General features: G+C 39.0%; 1 protein-coding gene across 1 annotated transcript in view; it reads right to left on the bottom strand.

The window, feature by feature from the left end:
* LOC123027410 (VPS10 domain-containing receptor SorCS3) overlaps positions 1–20,322 on the bottom strand; it is a 597,507-nt gene that overhangs the window by 265,320 nt on the left and 311,865 nt on the right. The window contains exon 6 of the mRNA XM_044438273.1: positions 7,658–7,757. Coding sequence (XP_044294208.1) covers positions 7,658–7,757 — 100 coding nt within the window. The remainder of the gene's footprint in view (positions 1–7,657; positions 7,758–20,322) is intronic.

Below are 20,322 nucleotides of genomic sequence, written 5' to 3'. Positions count from 1 at the left end.
ACTTGTAATTCAATAACTCTGGAATCCTGACAGTATTGTGCTATGTGATTTCCCATTCCTTCATTCACTTTAGCATGGGGGAAGAAATGTTCAATGTAATGATGCCAGGAGAGTAAGTGTTAATTATGTAGGAAGAAGGCAGAACTTAACTCTAAGCTGCCATTTGCAGCAGCAGCTGCTGCCCCATATTTCTTATAATGATGGTGTCACCCAAAAATAAAATGTGCAACATCAGCAAAAATACAATTTGTAATCAAAAGTCCTGTGTAGCAGAGGTCTTATTAACTGAAATTGCTCTTCTGTGTTACTGTTTGTCCCTCACAGATTCATACATTCCATGAAATTTGAGGCAAATGGTAGTTAATTTAAATGTTCCACCCATCAGAATTTAATGTCTTACTTTAACCATTTAAATTGTGGTCAAATAGTGATGTCTTCACTATTATTTGTACAAATACATATATTTTATTTTGACTATGATTTTAAAGAGCTAAGAACTGTTTTATGGCTCTATATACACATTTTATCTTTTCATTAATATTTTTAGATTCTCATAACATGTATTTTGCAAAATTGCTTGCCTATATATCATTGATTGAATTTAATTACAATACATATTATGTAGGTCTTAAATATCAATAAAAATTAATTTAGCTCCCAGATTAGATCATGTCAGATAATTATTATTGGGCAAAATTGATTATTGCCTTCCAATCAAATATTTAGTTGCCTCATAACTTGATAGAGCTCACATCTAAGTCCCTGGAGTACCTATATTTTATTTTATTTTATTAAAGAAGATACAGGCCTACAACTACATTTGAAATATTACACAGAATCAGTGTTCCATTTCTCCAGGTTTCATATAAAGTTTAGATTAATTATTTCTCAAAAAGAAGTTAAGAACAGATTTAATTATCAAAGCCAATGATTCACCTGATCTAGTCACTTGTCCCTGACTGTAGCTATTAAAAGAACCACACAGCACTTAAGCAATGAATCATCCATGCATTTCTTTAATGGTAAGCATATAAAGGATAAAGGAAAAGAATCCACATCATTAGGGGGGAAAATAGCCAAGGAAATCTATCTTCTGGTGGAGAAACCTGATATTCTTGTGCTTTGTGCTCTAGGCTGGTTTTGCTTTTCACCTAGGTATATGAAGCTTATATAACTGTATCCTAGTAGTGGTATAATTCTTATTTAAGAGCTGAACAGAAACATTTAGGATCTTTAAGAAACCTGATAAGTAATCCCTACTGCAGGATAGCTGAGATGTAATCACCCCTCTGTCTAGTAAATCAATTAGGAAAGGTAGATGCAACACCTTTCCCTTGTTTTTGTTAACTACTACTTCTTTGCTCCTCTTCTGAGAACTAATGAACAGAGAGTGGCAGCCACAAGGCTCAAAGCAATCAGGACCCAGAGTCTTTTCCTCCCTCAGAGAACCCTGGCTTGATGACAAAGTACTATACAGCATTATGAAAGAAACATTGTTTCCAGTCCAAATATCCATTTTTTCTAGTCTGTACAGGAGCTATTCTGTGGAAAGATCTGCACACTTACACCCCACATAACAGATGGGTCCATTCTGATAAGAATGTCCCATTCAATACCCATATCTTGATAATTGCAGAAAACAATGAATTCACTTTAAATTTAGCCATGTCTTTGCTCAGAGTGCAACAAAGTCCTGGTAAACAGCCAAAACACCTCTTGAACCAAAAGCAGGATGCATTTTGGCAGAGTGCGACTAGAGCAATAGTTCAATTGCAGAGGCTATGTGGAGTGTATTCAACATTAGACCTGTGGTCAATATTCTACAGATTCTAAATGAATGTATGCTACATTAACTTGTGTGTATCTTAACAGGCCCCTCAGATGTCATCTTTCTCCATCTTTAACCACAATTGTTACATGAACCAAAATCAAAAGTTATTTTGGGCTCATACTCTTTCTCCTTGCTACTCCCCTGTCTCCACATCCCAAATAGAAGGTAATGTCTGAACTAAGAGATTCTGCAGTCATTTCAATATGGAATATTCCTTGCTTTGTATGTTTCACCTAGATTTTTAAGAGACACATAAAAGCATCCCAAACACCAATCTGCCTTCCAAAAATATATCTCATGGTTTCTTATCTATGTGATAATTTCAAATAGTGCTGGCCCAAACATTTTCAATCAAACAAAATAAGCTAATGTTTCCCAACTACTTTTTTCTAGTGGCAGGATCAATGAAATATCAGGTAGCAATTTATGATGTCTTACTTCTAGGTGATTAGAAAACCTGGCAAAACGCCGCTTACATTGTTATCTCCTTTGCTAAAGCTCAAAACCAGATTTTTTTTTGGGGGGGGGTGTAGTTTGTAAAAATGAATAGGAAAGAATCAGATACTATGTTAGATTATTACATTGCAATACTAATAAACTGTCTCTCCATTTTGAAGTCTGGAGTGCCCAGTACCTTAGTACCTTTCACCGCCTTAAGATTTTCAGTGGAAGAAGAGGCAAAAATAATTAGCAAAAGAATATGCTTATTGACACCTTAAAGGGGTTAAACAGATGTGTGGAGTAGACCCACACGGTGAGGAGGACTCAAGGGATGGACAAAGGAGGAAGAGGTGATAGTTTCAGGCCTTAAGCCACTTACTTTGTAATCTCTTTCAAATGCTGGTGAGGACACTGAAAATAGAGCAGAATAGCTATGAGTGTGAATTAAATCTAGAGGTTAAAGCTCAACCATGAATATGAGTTAAATCCAATTACCAGAGAACATAAAGAAGAAAAAAATCTTTGACATACTCAATCCGGATTACTGAGCTTCTGAACTGGTTCTTCCTTCTGCTAGTCCAGCTTCAGTTCAACACAAGCAAATTATTTTTCAGGAACTTATTTTCTACAACTGCACTATGTTGTTTTCTTTACAACTAGGCACACTCTTCCCAATTTACCTTTGAAACTTTGGGTAGGGTTGATCACCCAGCTAGAACACTACTCCACACCAACTAAGAACATTTATGAAGGCATGCTTTTCACATTGCGGTATATCAAACTTCCAAAAAACAACAAAAAAGAAAGATACACACACCAAGAAGGAAAATCAGAGGACTGCCCTCTCTTTGAATGTGTCCTGGCTGAAGGGTCATCTTGTTGTATTCCAATTTGAAGAAAAAGAACCAGAAGGTCTCTTGCTGATTAACAGTTTCCATCCTGGCATTAGACTGAACAGGCAAGCAAGCAGATCCCCTGTTACAGTCTTCCTCATCATGGTATTTCTGTTTAAATTGTAATTATGTCCAAATGTGCTTCTATGTATAAATCGCTGTCCTTTTTACCCCCACCTTTTTTTTTTAATTTATAGATGGTAGTACAGAACCAGAGGTAGATGAACCACCCTAGATCAGTTTCGTTCAGTATCTCATTTTCCAGTCTTTGTTGTTGTTAGTTGTGACGTCATGTCCGACCCTGTCCAGTCTTAAGTTTGGTTTATTGTGAACTTTGAGAATCTCTCCCATCTTAATTTAGTTCTTTCCAAACTTTGAGAATTAAAAACAAGTTGCATGACATTTATAAGCATTTTTATACAGATTTCTCTTGATAATGCTTTTTCATATGCATTTTTCCTAATACATACATTTTTATATCCAGTTATCCTACTGTAAACAACTGTAATGTCATTTTCCCTAATATATGCATTGCATATGCTTTTACACTGGAAATTTCCACTGCAAAATATGGAAAAATGAATTTTGTAAAAAGCTGAATTTCAATTCATATGGTTTCACAAGTGGAAAATTGGGGCAATCTCCATTAAAATGTGAACTACACCCATTCCTCCTCATGTCCGTACAGAAACTGCCACGCATGGCATTGTTTCCACAAAAAGTCACTTAAAGGGAGTAAGAGGCACTCCCCACAGACAGCTGGTTGACCCCTGCGTGTGCAGAATGCTGCATGAGAAAGACCTTTGGGTCTGATCCAGCATGGCTTTTCTTATACTTTTAACAAAATTATCATTTCTGTAGACAAGCTATCCCAATTAGCTGGGAAAACTTATCTGAGCTGGGCTGAAGTTATCACGTGTCAAATTTCAGCACCAATTTGTTTTGGATCGTTTAGTGTTTTTGTTTTTCTATCAGCTAGATACAGAATAAAACAAGTTCCATCTTATATTTTCAAGAGTCAGGTGAATGACTTTGGGGGGACAATGTATAGAGCACTTCAGTGGCCCTCAGTAGCAGCTCTCATTTCTCTGAATGCCATGCTCTGTGGGACTTAGAAAGAATAGAAACTGCGCCCTCCAATGGCTTAACAACCAAAGTAAAGGATTAGAAGGGAGCTCACAACCAATTATTTATTGAACTCCTTTTACCATACCCTATTAAAATGTAGTGCACCCTCTCACACTGTAAGACTAACAGCAAGGCTTGGCAATAAGGACGTGGTTATCTGACACAAAATTGTGGAGGTCTCCCTAACTTGTGAGAAAACACATGAGCTCTATGCTCCCCTATGACAGACCCACATATATCTGATTTCAGTTCTGGGTCAATGTGCTTGATCCATGCTTTTCCTTGCCTGCTCGCCCAAAAATGGGCTGAGCAGCCCCCATCTGATTCCAACCCTTCCTCTACAGCTTAAGCAATAAACAGGCTGAAGCCTCCTGAGTCCAAGGGAACCTGCCATCCCTTGAGTTAGTAGACAATGAGAAGCAGGCTGAGAAGTAAGAGTCCCCTCTTTGAAAAGGAGCAGGATGTTCACCAGGATAGGCTACACAAATATATATACTATCACCCCATTACAAGGAAAGCAAAGCCAAATAGCCAAATGATATTCACCCCAGCCAAACTAATATCAGTGCGGAGTTGTGCTGAGTGGAAAGAAGGAAAATTCATAGTCAGATCTGAAGAGGAGAACTTCTTGAGAATATGGGTGAGATACCATGCTGGATCCAAGTGAAAGGGTGAGGGGTTCATCAGTCTTATAAAAGAACTCTCTGCCCCTACCTGGCCTGACTGTGACAAAGATCTTCTAGTCCTTCTAGTATTCAAATGCAGGGCAAACTCACTTCCACTGCATGCCCTGTGAGTAACTAGAATGTATTTTTGTGAAATAAATTGGAAAGCATGGAGGAAAATGACATATGCATTCTATTATTACTGTACTGAATAGGCTTAGAGCTCTGTGAGTATCTAGATTTTTTTTACAAGTCAAGTGAGTTCAATAGATGAGGTGACTACTGCATCCACATGTGTTTTAGCTTGATCAGCACATGTCACTCCTGGTGTTTCCATTCCTTAAAATTAGACTGGTACCCCTCTGAAGACCTCCATGCCTTCTCCCACACATAATTTGCCTGAATAAGTTCTGTATAAATCATGCAGGATGAAGGAGCACTGCTTAGCAACCAAGGGCTGGTTTCAGATTTCAAGAACCTGAAGTTTGAGATGACTGGAGTACAGGTCAGAATGGCCAATTTTCAGAACTGGTAGTTCATTTCTGAACATGCACACACGATTTCACATTTCAGCACAGCCACAAATTATCTTTGTTGCTATGGATCCTGAAGAAAACAGCTGAAATCATATAGCCGCAAAAGATACACCAGTCTATGGACCAAAATAGACGCAGATGTGATTTGATTTTAGAACACTGACTGAATTAAGATGACTGATGAAAAACCAGCCTGAGAAATTTAGAAAGAAAAAGGTTCCTTATGGACGCAGGAGGACAAACAGTAGCTATGGCAATGCACCTGCCTAAAGATCCCTGGTAGAAAAATAAACATCAGTCTTGAATGTGCTGACCTGACAAGAGAAGGAAAAACAATAATAAAATGCTAACCACAAAATACATCTTCAGATGGATATAGCAGAAGACCAACAAGGCACTTTCAAAATAATCAAATGTAATACTTTCCAAGCTTTTCCCTTACCAAGCACTGATGCTACCATTTAGTCATTGACTGTAACAATCTGTCTCTGACAGTGCAAGATAGACAAATGCTTCTTTTCTTGACCAACCACATGAATCAACACTGACCTGGTTCACACAATACAGCATCCTATCATAGGCAGCTAGCCATGATGGGTTGTCATGTTGTATGAACCCAGACCACTTTCCACAGGATGAATTATTTTTTGCCTGAAACATGGCCTGCCAGGATGGGTTACAGAACCATTCAGCAAGAAAAGCAAAAAAGTCTGCTTTTTGCAGTCTTACCAGTAGTTGCATTTCCACTGATAGCAACATGACACTTGGGAACAACTGTCAGTCATTCCAAGGCTTATAAAAAATGGGTGTCAAAAGTACACAATTGGAGACTTTAAAAATATTATTACTTTTATCAGTCTTTTGCAAGTTTGCCCTTATGGCTGCCTGTTTTCTGTAATCTTACCTGGTCAATTTTCTTGTGTATTTTAGCAAGGGGATCTTCCAAGTGGAATATGTCCCATATAAAGAAAGTGGCAAGACAAGGTGTGTATGGACTAATTTGCACACAGCTGCAAAGTACAGGGGGAGGAGTAAGAATTAAGGAAAGAAGAGATCCATTTGCGCTAATTAGTGAAATGGAAGTGGGGGAACAAAAGGAGTAGGTTAGGGAGAACTAAGAGAAAGAGAGAAGTGCTAATACAATTCAGAAGCACCAAAAATCGTGGGGAAAGCTAAAGGAGCAATTATGCCTAAAGTGGGAGTGGGTAAAGGAGAATGACACACTCTGGTTGGCTATCACAACAAATACATGATGGTCCATGTTTTTTGTGAGGAGTGGCTGGTTGTCCCTGACAGACTGTGCTAGCATAGTTTCCACCCTCCTCCCCCAGTCTCCCTACTGATGTCATATATCCCATCAGCCACTGCACCTGAAATTCAATCCCATGCTGGATGGCTGGGGCAGCTCCTGCAGCAGTTGTAACTCTTCCAGGGGTCTCTGGTAGCAGAATAGCAAGACCATGGAAACCACAGAAATTGAGTAGAATTTTGTGACACTGGAAAATTTGAGCCCAACAGACTGCAGCAATATGGTAATCAGAAATGAATTGTGCTGAAATTCTTTTACATGTTCCAGATATGTACTCAAATTATTCACATAGTGAGAATCAAGAGTTGCAGATGTGTAGTTCCAGTTGCACAACAGCTATTTGCACCATTAAGACCTTCTGAACAAACTGGGTCTAAATTTTTAAAGCTGCTTGGTTTGTAGTGTTTTTAATTTTGTATTGCTTTCATAAGTCCATTATGCAACCCTAGGCACAGCATTTTCTCTTGGAAGATCCCTGTCTGTTTCAACCCTCCACTATATGGCTCTAGGTATTCCCTAATTCACAAAGAACTTTTTGTTGTTATTTTGTTCAGTTCATCTTCAGCACTATGGATTTCCCAGTATGATTAAATGATTTGTGCATATCAAATTGGTATGGCTTGGCTCATGTCAGATCAAGGTGACACCTCCTTGGGGACTATGGAATTGATTCTAGAGGAGTGAGTTGGAAAATTCTATCAGATTTACAGATGCAGACACCTCACACAATCCTACAGTCAACCAGAAAGTAACTGTAGTTCAGCTCTTAATCGATCAATTAGCTTCAAACTACCATAAGACCAAACTCAAAAGGCATTCAGTATCAATTTCCTGTTCGAAAACAGCTTTCTTACCTTCCTTTTATTAGTAGGACTGACATAAAGGTAACTTAGCACTGTCTTCAATCCAACCTTGTCATTTAGCTTTTCATAAGTAGTGCCATAATCTGTGGACCTGAAATAAAGAGAAATTGGACTTCATTATTTGTTAGTCCTTTGAGCTGTCCTACATATATCCATTTCATATTGATGGCCATTAGTCCCAGAAATTCCAAATTAGACACACAGTGAATCTTACTTAGATATAGGGGCTGGCATGTGCCTTCCAGGCCACATGAGGGCAGCAAGGAAGTCACTGCGCTTAAGATTTGGGGGTTGATTACAGGCAAAAAGAAAAAAAGCTCATTAACATCTTGCAATAGCCATTTTTACCCATATGACTTCAGATTCTACAGAAGTTCACTTCCCATATGGTTCTCAATTTTAAAAATGGCTATAGATGTGTATGAATGAAAACATAAGATTTATATACAGAATTGTTCACAAAATCACATATGGCATTGGCATCCATTTCCGGAAAATACAGGCATAATGGGCAAAGAGTGTCTCTTAAAACAGATAGAGGAAATGGATTCAAGTTAAAATTATCAGGAATGAGGACAGCAGATAGTCAAGGATAAAAATCCCTCTCTGGTAATTGGCCAGATTGCTTCTCTAGTGTACTAAGATTAATGTAACTGCCTCAATGCCAGGCATTATTTTTCTTCCTGAGAAGCTTGGTATCAGTCCCTGTGCTGGCAAAGCCTGAAAGATGCAACAGATGATCTGGAGGTGGCATTCCCTGCCTGTGATTGGCAGGGAATGCAGATTTTCTCTCCAATGGCTTTCTCTTTCCGAGACCTTCTCTTGTTCTTACTGTTTGTTTATTCTCTGTGAATACTATGAAGGGACAAGTTCCAGTCCCAGACAGTCACATCTGAAGAAGATCCTATCTTGATATTCGTCACTGCCCTCACATAGTTTGTGGCAACAAACAAGAGGATTTATTTCAAAAGATTTAGCTCACCAGAATTCCCATGATTACAAAGGCACCGTTTGCTGGCACTCCCATGTACTAATAGATTTTTGTGGCTCATGTATTCCATATTATAACACACACACACTCTATGGGTCAGGGACATTTGTTGCCATATTACACCATCAGAAGCCAATTGTCTTCAGCCTTTTTTTACCAGTTCCCAATTGCTTCCATATTTCTTTAGCAAACATTGAGCTTTTTTGCTCAATACTTGCTCAACAAAAAGCATACAATTTATAGATACATCACTTGCTCAGGAAAAGTAAAAAAGTTTTGCACTATTTGGAGTCAGATTGCAAGGTCAATTGATTGTGGAATCCATAAGGGGGAGGTATAAATCAATATCACTGACCAGCTCTGTGATATCATGTCTTTTGCCAATTTCTGCAATTGGCTTTTAATCTTAAAATGGGCTGAGACAACTTGAGAAACCACAGTTTTAAGAGCACTTGGTCAGGATCCAAATCCTGAACCCATCTGTCTTGGTACTGAGCACAGGCTTATTGCTGACAAGTGACCTCCCCTTAAAGCAGAGCTTGGAATTAGAGTTCCTCAATGTATAAAGCTGAATACTGGTAATATGGGAGCAATTAAATCCCCAGTAGGAGACAGCCAGTAGTTCTAGATTCATAGGGTCAGGCAGTTCTTAATAGATAAATATCCCTAAATGCTTTGTAATGGAAATAGCATGAGTGCTAACATAGTTTTTGACCTAACCTCACTAAAAGGGCTTATGCACTAAAGAATCCAGATGCATATTATCCAAGAGAAATGACATTCAGGGATTATTAGATGATGTGGAAGGGAAAAACAGATGATGAGAGTGATTACTAATTTATAGGGCTGAGCCAAAAATGGTGATGTAATTTCCACACAAATTATCTTCCCAAGCAAATCACCCCGTCATTTTGCCCCCTTGTTTAGAGGACCTATAAAATGATGAGGAAAGGAAACAGGTTGATTTTTCCCCATTCAGACTGAGGACAAGAAGCATTGCCCTCATTCTGACTTGGCTTATGATATCATCACAAGTGTGCATTCAGTATAAAATGAATAAAAACTAAACAAACACACCTTATTTATTTTCATGTATCTTAATGTAAACATTAGCATGAACACAAAAATAAATATGAAAAAGAATTGTGGATTCATTCATTCATTTCCCTTTTTCACATGAGGGAATAGAGCAGTGCCTGCAGATAGCATGAGATTTGGACAGAAAATCTCAAAAGTAGATACAACTAGAAGGCAGAGTAGGGATCTGTTGAAATGAATGGTAAATCAAACATGAAGGTAAAATTAATGTAATTAACATGAGGGTTAAACCAAAAAATACACACAGTTGAAATTAAACCTAAATTAAATTAATGCTGCTTTAACACTTAACAGAAAACAGAACATGGAACAAAACTAATTCTCACTCATTTCTCCCTTTCACTTTAGAAGCTTCCAGGTAGCTTCCAGGTGGCCATGCTCGGATCTTACAAATGTTAGTATCAGTAAACTGAAGACAGTCTGTGCTTCAGTCATGCTGATAAATACTATTTCCATTTCAAAGCTAAGAATCCAGGGGGTCTAATACTGAAGAAAGTTATGAGGAAAGATAGTGAAGTGTTAAATTCTTCTCTGGTTTCCTAATAGGATATTTTTGAAAGACTGAAAGTGGCCAGTTAAAGCTGCTAAGAAACACTTCCATTCTTTTTCTCCTTGAAAGACTGAAAAGAATGAAAGATAAACAGACAATAAACAGGTTCTTTAGGGGCAACCAGCCTGTATTGTAATAAAAACCTCTATTTTCAGAAGATGTGACAATAACAGGCAGGGAAATAATAGCTTTCAAACTATTAACCTATTGTTTACATTCTGTTTGAAAACCCAATGAAATTAGCATTTCTGTATTACATTTTTGTAGACTGTATGATTTTTTTTTTTTTTTTTTTGGTTAAAGAAAGGGGAGTGGTTCTTCACATTAACCAAAAAATCACCAAACTGATCTTTCATGCCCATTCATTCTAGCTTGCCATTTTGGGGGGCAAGTTCATGATCAATATTTACAAAGAAGCAAATTGAGGTAACTTTCTTTGGATCCCACAACAAGTGTGTTGATCTCAGGAGTGTGAAACTTAGTTTTCAATATGACAAAAAACAACATTGAGAGAATGGTGTGTATCAGTTGTCTCCCAGACAGCATCTGGTGACAATTAGAGGTACTTCTGAAGGGGAAGACATCTAAACAAGCACACACCAAGGGAAACAGTGGGTGTGGGGGGAGCTGCCTCTTATGTGAATGAGACTACTGATGCAGTGCAGCTTTTATTTTGAGTTTTAGAGAAGCTATCCACTGCACTAAAATAGATGGAGCACCATGGAGACCTCCTGTACAACTGAAAAGAAAATCTGCAGTGGACCAATCTGACATAGAAGTCTCCAGGCCCTTCTGAGAAAGCCTAGGCTTCCCAGCATGTGTGATCAGAGAATGCAGGCTATGGGGCACAAATTGGATACAATGTTTGCTAATCATCAGAGGTGATTGGATAAAATATTTTCTAATAACCAACATGGGCTAACAGGAATGATGAATACTGGAGGAAGAGGGATGCACCAAACCCCAAGATCTTAAAAGAGAAGTGGATCAACTGGTCATCAGAATTTGCAGATCTCTTTACATTGCATGGCATTTAGCCAGGAACCTGGAAAGATCTCCCCATCCCCTGCAGAAAAAAGAATGGGTGGGTGGGTGGGTGGGTGGTGGGAGGGAGGGAGGGAGGGAAGAAACCAAGAAACCAAGATGTGTAGAAGTAACATTATCATTTGACATCTGAGGAAATCCCAAAAATGCCTCTTCTCCTTCCTGGCAGTATAAACACAGCAGTGATGAACAATTAACCATTTACTGGTCTTTCACAACATCCTAAATTATCTGCCTTTAGGTGACCACTTTAGCCTGCCAAATAGCTTTCCTGAACCATGAAGGATCTACCAGAAGACATGGACAGGACTGTGCTGTTTCACACAACTGTAATGAGATATGCAGCAGCCCACTGATTTGAGAGGCACCTTTAGTTCCCTAACTTCCCCAACACATTGATCTGTCGTGGACATCAGTATGTTAGCATATTAATTCCGACAATGTCACCCTATAACTCCATGTCCTGCCAATGATTTCCAGATGATCAAACAAGGTCCAGAAGAAAACATAGAGCTATAAAGAGGATGGGCTACAAATGTTAAGCTTTCAAGAAATGTTTCAACTTTTTTTTTCTTGTTTCTTTAACGCTACTGGATTAATGTGCTTTATTTATTATTTAATACATTTCTATACCACCCAAGAATTCAAACTGTTGGGATGATTCACAACAATTACAACCATTAATTATAACATATAGTGCAATATAAATGTTTGAAATTACAGTATAAAGTTTAAGAAAATGCCACAGTGAAACCTAGCAGGACTACAATGAATTAAAAATCTGTAAAGGATTTCAAAGAACAGAGACTGAAAGACTAATGCCTTGGAAATCAGATCTTCACCTGGCACAGAGAAATGTCGGTGCCTGGTGAGCTTCTCTGAGAAGTTTATTCCACAACCCATTTCTTAGAGTACCTTTTATGCTGCAGAAAATAGGTGCCGAAAAAGCCCAGCTTGAGTTCATAGTTTGTGAAATAAATTGTCATTTTGGTGGTTGGTTGAATCTGTTTCCTCAGCAAATTAGGACCAGGTTATTTTATTTATTACATCTAGACTCTGCCTGTGTTCCTTTTGTAAAGGACCCAAGGCAGCTCACTTAGCCCTACACCTCAGTGGTGCTGGTGATTTCTTTTTACTGATATTTAAAAGGATGTCCATTGCTTTTCACCACATCCCAAATGATCCAAAAACATCATTTGGGAAGAAGAGAAGAGACAGCTTTAAAGAATTTCAAAAATTATTTGTATTGCATTTTGCATTGATAAACTTCTGTCATGTGTGTTACAAACAATGGCACATTGTTTTTAAGAAGATAAAATAAAACTAAGTTACAATTTAGGACTTTTATTACGAAATGTGAAGAGAATAGTAAAGTTCAAAAGGGAAATGCCATAAACTCAGACAATACAAAACATGCACCACACTATGACACACAGGCTTGTTGGAAGTACAAAAGAAAAAGAAGAGAAAAACGGTAAGTTGGTTGATTCCAGTGGGAATTACTCGGGTTACAAACTTGGGATGGATTGTCTCTGTTTTGTCTGCTTAAGTGAATAAAATAATTTTCCTTTGAAACTTTAAAGTACATTTATTGATTGGCTTTAAAGATATCAATATCAGTGTACAGCTACTGGGGAAAACCAACAGCAAGTACAAATATGGTTGTCATTAATTACATGGGTAGATCAAAAACAAAAGGAAGTCTGGTGGCTGACATGCACAGATGTGGAAAGATGTCTGATGCTACACAACACAAACAAGTGGATTCCATAAAGGAACCCACAGCCTTGAGTTTACAAGAGCTGAACAGAGCTGTCAAGGACAAGATATTTTGAAGTGCGCTCATTCCTTGGATCACCCCGAGTCAGAGATGACTTGATGGCACACAGGAACAACAAAAGGATGGGAGGGAGGGAGCAATTCTTTATCACCAGAGGAATCTCAAGGCAGTGTACAGAATATTATAAAAATTATATCAACATGAACATATTTTTTTTACCAAAAGCTATAATTGCATCCAATAATTGTATGGATTCCCTAAGGCAAAATGAGGATTTGTAAACAAAGACTTTTAGTTGTAAGCCTGTGAATTATCTCCCATGATCTGTTATTGAAATTCATAGATAGTGCAGGATTAATCATGCTAGGGAAAAGTCAAGTCAGAAGAAGAAGAAAACAAAGACTAAAGATGAGATGGATTAAATCCATAAAGCAAGCTGCAGCCTTGAACATGGAAGAGCTGAATGGAGCTGTCACGGACAAGAGATTTTGGGGGACTCCCATTCATAGGGTCACCGTAAGTCAGAAATGACTTGGTGGCACATAACAATAATAAGTGCAAGATTACACTGTAGTTTGGCATTTATAATCTTAAAAGTAGTCTATACTTGAGAAAAAAATAATGCTATTCTTATTTGAACAGTAGACATGAATGTATTTTGTGTGTGTGCCCACAGTATTGTGCTGCATGCCATCTGGCTTTTATGTGATAATGTTTCTACATTGGTTTGTTTTGCTATGTTGCAGGAGGTTGCTGAAGGGCAAACTTGTACACTGAAATGTTGGGCAAGGATATAATAAAGCAGACTCTTGCGATTCTGTCATTTGCTTTTCTTTTTGAATTCTCTCCCATTACCATGCGGCAGTGAAATCGGAAAGGACAAGAAAATTTCCAGTTTGATTGACTGACAAGCTACTTTAAGCACAGTGCACCTGCTTCCAATTGGAGTCGAGATGGGCCTACAGATCATTTACACATCCTGGGCATTGTGTCTACAAGCCCATCCATAACTTAGAACAATCAGCATTTGTGGAACTGAGCCATAGTCCTGTACTTATCAGGCAAGGGCTCCTCACAAATCCTACAATAAAATACACTTGAGGCAGCACATCCGTATATTGCGATTATGCATTGCCATCTCCAGAAAATGAAGAGAAATGTGGGGAAGACCTGGGAATGCACAAGGGAAGTCAGAGACACTGTGGAGGAACAACTGGGAGACATAAGGCCCTTTCAAACTCTATGATTCTAAGTGTCTGCGATTTTATGCTGGCATTTTATCTCTTTTATTGCTTTGTCATGTCTTCTTTTATTGTGTTTTCATGATTCATTGTTTTTAAATTGTGATTTTATTATTGTATTGTAAATCATGTTGAGAGAAGTCTATGAATAAAATAAAATTTAAAAAACTGACATGATACCTGATGAGCATTTCAGAGTAGCTGCAGGGGGTCCTCATTCTACACTCAGCCAGCAGGATGCGCACTGCTTTCCTCTGGTGCAGTTCCAAGAACTGAGCGGCATATTCCAATGAAAGGTTTAGGCTAAAATTTTATAGATTATTTTCCCACTCAATCAATTAACACTCTCTTTTCCTTCCATTATCTCAGTCTTTTCCAAGTTGTCAAAGTCTTTGGTGAACTGAACATTGGACAGCAAATAAAGGAGTAGGCAATCTATTGCTTTCCAGATGTTTCGGACTATAACTTACTGACCTCATAGACCATGCTAGCTGATGCTTATGCAAATAATGGTCCAGGACCTCTGGAGGCTGGCTGTGCTTCTGAGAGCTGATGGTTCAAAACATCTGGAGGACCTCTGGACTGTTTATATGCAGACAGACTAGGCTATTTTCTGGGTTAAAAGGATATGTTCTCCACAATCCTATCAATTTGAATTTTATGTCCAAAATTAATGAACCTAAGTTTCTGTTTTCATTAGGAAAGTTAAACTGAAACATTGCATGTTTTGGTTTTCTTATACTTTACAAACATGAATGCCATTGAAGTCTCTGGACCATCTCTGAAGGCAACCCTAGAGTAATCTAGTAGGGATGTTAACAGCACAGGGGCATGGGCAGGTTCTGTCTATCCAGACAAGGTCATAGTTGTCACATTCACCAAAGTTGGAACAAGGCACTGCTAGCCACTGTGTCCACCTGAAACTGATGATTTTATAATACCTCCACAATCTTTAGTTGAATCTATGATGTCTATATTGCATTATTTTATGGAGTTTATCTATTTTATTGTTGGTTTTATAGTGGAACTGTAACACCACCCAGAGAACCCAGGTAGGGCTATAGGTGCAATTTATAAATTAAAAAACAAAACAAAACAAAATTCTTCACAACTTTGTTTGCATGTCTGCAGTTCTCCAGGTCCAAAGGGTTCTGAGCAGCCGCATAGCTATGGCAAGATAGTCCAAGGAGGGAGGACTATGCCCTCCCTCCTCCATTAGGTGCATTAATACTCACAGATTAAGAAAAGTCCAACACCGCTTGTCTTTACAAGTTCTTTCCACTTAGTTCCCTTGATATAGCTAAATTGGCAACCTTTCTTCTCTTACGGATGGAGTACCTTCCCTTCACTGCTGTAGAGGCCACTCCGCTTCTGTGCTTCTGCAACTTCTCCTTTCTGCTTCCCTAATAGGCTGAAGATACTCTAATAAAGTGTGAGCAAAGCAGCTCCAGTTTCACAGTTCCCCTTCTACTATTAGCAATCTGTCCCACTGATAGCTGAGTGTAGGTGTTACCCAAATGCTTTCTGGAGCTGTAAGTAGAAGCTTGTCTGGCTAAGGCTGTCCCTCATGAGAACCACAGTTTGCCTGCAATACCCAGTTGGCTGAGAGATCTGCAGGTAAATGGGGGTGACATTGTTCTTGTTCCAATACAGCTGTGCCCCCTCTTCCCTATTATCATCCTTTTTTCCTCTGTCCTTCCTCTTGTTCTGCCCTTTCCCTCCTGGTGTCCTTCCTTTTTAATGATTTTTCTCAGCCAACATCATGATCCTGCAGCTGCCTCCTATCTTTCATTCCAGCCGAAACAGTCCTGCCCCGTGTAACAGCCTCCTATTTTCCTGGAGGCTACTGACTCCAAGCAGCCTGTCACAATATTTAAATGCAAATTCTTTGTGCAGAAATTGCACAGAATGGACTTTCAGTGGAGCCCACTCAAAAGAGACACAGGCCAGATACAGACTGATTCATCCATCATGAGCCATTGCAACAAACCAAACTGTGTCTAGGTCCAGTAAGAAAACACTCTAGAAGGACCACCATTGGATTCCCATTACTACTGAATCAAGTGCCTGTCTAACCTGTCAATTGAGTCCAACCTGCTAATGCCTCATCACTTTCATCAAGCCAATCTCCGTTCAGTAATCCTTCCCCTGTCATTTTTACAGAACCCATTCAGAGCCTCATTAAACACAAAGCACCTTGGCTGGAAAAAATAAATTTGCCAGACACTGGATCAATAAACCACCCAAACCTGAGGAGTTAATCTGTCTCTGGTCAGCCCCACACAGGTGATCTTAGATCTATTCATGTAATGAAGCAATAATAAAGCAAAAACATTGACATTTCCGCAGAGGGCATTAGGGTTTGGAAGGCAAGAGCTGACTCTTGATACGGGCTTTTTGTAGCTTCTACTTGTGGCCAATGATAGACTGTCAGCTTCCCAATGCTGTGCTCACAGTCACTTTTGGTTAAAGCAGGCAAATATCCATATAGGATGGAATGATCAGTATTCCGTGGAATGGTATACCAAATATGAAGGGATGTCCAGTGACATGTTGCTGCCTGAGCCAAAGGACAAAATAATGCCATTACTTATTTCAGGGGTGCCAAACCTCTTTCAGTCCAATAACAGAGTTCAATTTCCAAAACAGTCTGATGAGACTACATTGGATCAGCAAAGGGACAGGGCCAAAATTGAAAGCATGTTTTAGCTTAAAGCTCTCACTGCCTATAACTAAGGTGGGAGTTCCCTTTCAATATTTTAGAATAGTGGGAGGGATTGTACAGATTCTGGGAAACTGCCAAACTATTGGCATTTTGGGACAGGAAAAACATGTGGCTATCTGGGAAACACAAAGTAGCAGGATTGGACCACAGGCAGGGTGGACTTAGCTTAGGGGTCTAAGGTTTGCAATCCTGTGCTATACAGCCTTCATTCCACATATAAGGTGCTACTCCTGCTAGTATTTTTACTATGGTTACTTTGATATAAGCAAAGTTCTGCAAAGCAATATGCACACAATATTAAAATAAACTCTGTGAATAAAGTTAGTTGTTGACATGTACATGCTGTATTAAGACTGAAAAATATTGACATTCTCAGGTGATTTCTTTGTAAAGGAACTCCCTTGGCAGTATTTTCCAAAAGCATGAGAAGCCACGGAGCACCTTTCAAGAAAGTAACATAACGTCTCTGATGCAATTATATTATTTTTATGTGACAACTCAAGAGTGCAACTATTCATGGGTGTTTGCAGCTGCAGTCTTCCCTCTCATATGCTGTAAAAGGCCTTTTTCCTCAGATACCATTTTACACAATCACACTTCCACATTCCTGCCCCGAAAGCTTCCAGTGGATACAAGAATCAGCATCCATTGCCCACCAGAAATGTCTTTTTCAATTTCAGTATGGCGAGAAGTTACCCAGGCCAGAAGATATGTACCACCTGATAGCAGATCAGTATGACTTCAGTGAAATGAGACATCTGTTTCCGTTCATACCCTTTGGCTGGTGTTGGTGATGTAGCCTAAAGGAGAGCACGGAATGAAATGGAACTTAAATGCATTTCCAGGGAAATTTGCTGACCTCTACATTCAAACTCAACAGTCAAACTCTAAAGTATTCACCTTTTTGGTGAGAAGTAACTAACATAAGCACAAAACCTTTAGGGTACAATCCAAGGCATATTCAGAGAGAGGCCTACAATTCGAGCCAGCTGGGAATGCTGGGAACTATTGCACATTTTCTGGTCAAGCATGCACAGAACTGTTTCCTTAACTTCATAATGCATTCATCCAAACTAAATTTAAAACTGGAGTACAGTTCTGTTGCATCACATCCCCTAATAATAGACTTGAGAAGGAAAAAGAGATACCAAACAAGTTGCATTCAAATCTTCATGCAGGTTAGTACAGTTCAGCCCTCTTATGACACACTTTAAGCTGGACGATATGGTATGCACGAACTAATATTACCTGTATGTGACTCTACCAAGTATTCTGTCGATGCATGGCATTCTGCACTGCTTTCCCCACTAGCGCACTCCTAAAATGAGCAGTAGTCAATACTGCTGCGATTGTGATATAAAACAAATGCCTGATAATGCATAGCATTGATTAATCTATCATCAACTATCTGTAAGATTTCAGTACTGAGCAAGGTAAATAGAGGTTTGTACATTGAACCAATATACAAGCATGTGTGTGTATGTATCGCTAACATATAGATTGCAAAGCTGCAGGTGGCCATAGGATTTTTCAGGGATTCAGCAGCAAGGTTGGAAGCCAGTCCACCCTGGTTCTCCATGCTCGGAGTGCCTTGCCCCCTTGCATCCAGCACAGAAATTGCATCTCCATGCACAGAAATTGCATCTCCGTGCTTGCAAGGTTCACCTCAGAGATAGGATTTCAGGAGGGGGAGGGGAAGGACACAAGAGCCACGATGATGATGATGATGTATTTAATTTCTATACTACTGCACAGACAAAGCTCTCTGGGCAGTATAGTATCCTGCCCACACCTCATCCTCCTTCTCTTCTGCTTCAAAGAGACTCAGCTAAGTGACTGAAATTAACCACCTAGCCAAGTTGCAGAGCAAGAGGACAACAGAGACAAACTTGGTTGTGCATTTCTTCCACCTTTCATAAGATATCCGTAATTATCCTGGTTCAGAGGGTCACAGGACAGGAGAGCACCCTCAGTGACAGTATGTTTGCAACAATCTGGTTGGCATAGTGGGTCAGTGAGAGTCCTTAAAAGTCAATGCTAATACATGTTGACAAATATTATCTGAAAGAATATTTTTCTTCTACTTTATGAATAATCCAACTGATCGTAGAGACAAGGAAATGAATAATGGGATTTTTTTCTACAATATATTAACTGTTAAAATAGTATATAGAGTACTTTCAATATTTTCTAATCATTCTTCTTTACACAGACAAATAAAATGTTGCTTTTATACCATCTCCTGTGACTACACATAGTGGTATTCTTGCTGAAAGAAAGTGGAGAAAGAAGAGTTTTAATGACAATATCAATGATTGCCTTCACCAGCTAATATCTAAGTTACAAACTAACAGGCAGACTGCAGAATCTGGGGCCTATGCAATTAACACAGCCTCCAAACAGCCTCCAAATAAAATTGTGTCACGTACACTTAAATGCTATCACAGAGAACAAATACAAAGCTGCTCAAGGCTGGGAATTCCCTTTGACCATCACTGCTGAGGATCTGCTAATGCAGAAAAAGAATCAAAGATACTAAGACATGGGTAGCTTCTGAAAGCTGTCTAAGCCGTTTGTGTTTCAGCAGCAGAGTCAGAATTGTGGATTCTCTTTAATGCAACAAAATGTTCAAGTTGCTACTTTCCTTTTTCTCATCCATACATCTTATCTGTATATCATCCTATAACATAAAGATCTATGGGTGATCTATGGGTAAATTGAACTTAAAGCCAGTCAAAACAAGTAATGGCAGGACTAAAACACAGATTTTAAAATTGGGAGGCCCAGACTACATGAATTATTTTAAAAGCCTGGGTGAATAGAAAAGTCTGCACCTCATGCTAGTGATGATGGCAGACAAATTCCTCTGGAAAAGCTGGTGCATAGCTGGGGACTAGCAAAAGATCTTCTCCCTATTGGTTACCCACCTGACTTCATTCAGGGTGCTCGGAACAGGTCTTAAAGTCCAGAGAGGTATCTGCTAGACAAGATGGTCCTTCAGGTAAACTGCTCCCAAGTCCTTCAGGACTTTGAAGATTAAATCCAGCACTTTCAACTGGGCTTGGAATATACCGGGAGCTAATGCAGTTGATAAAGCACAGGTATAATAGGGCCAAATGGCCCAGTCCATCATATTGCACAAAATCCAGGAAACCACCCAATGATTTCTGGATGACGGAAAGAGATGGAGATAGGGAAATAGGCAGGGCTAGGGAAAAGGATGTGAT

The sequence above is a fragment of the Varanus komodoensis genome, unplaced genomic scaffold (genome assembly GCF_004798865.1).
Source record: "Varanus komodoensis strain SLA01 unplaced genomic scaffold, ASM479886v1 scaffold1, whole genome shotgun sequence".
NCBI classification, from domain to species: domain Eukaryota; kingdom Metazoa; phylum Chordata; class Lepidosauria; order Squamata; family Varanidae; genus Varanus; species Varanus komodoensis.
Note: the sequence above shows the minus strand (reverse complement) of the source record. Positions and strands in the feature narration are given on the sequence as shown.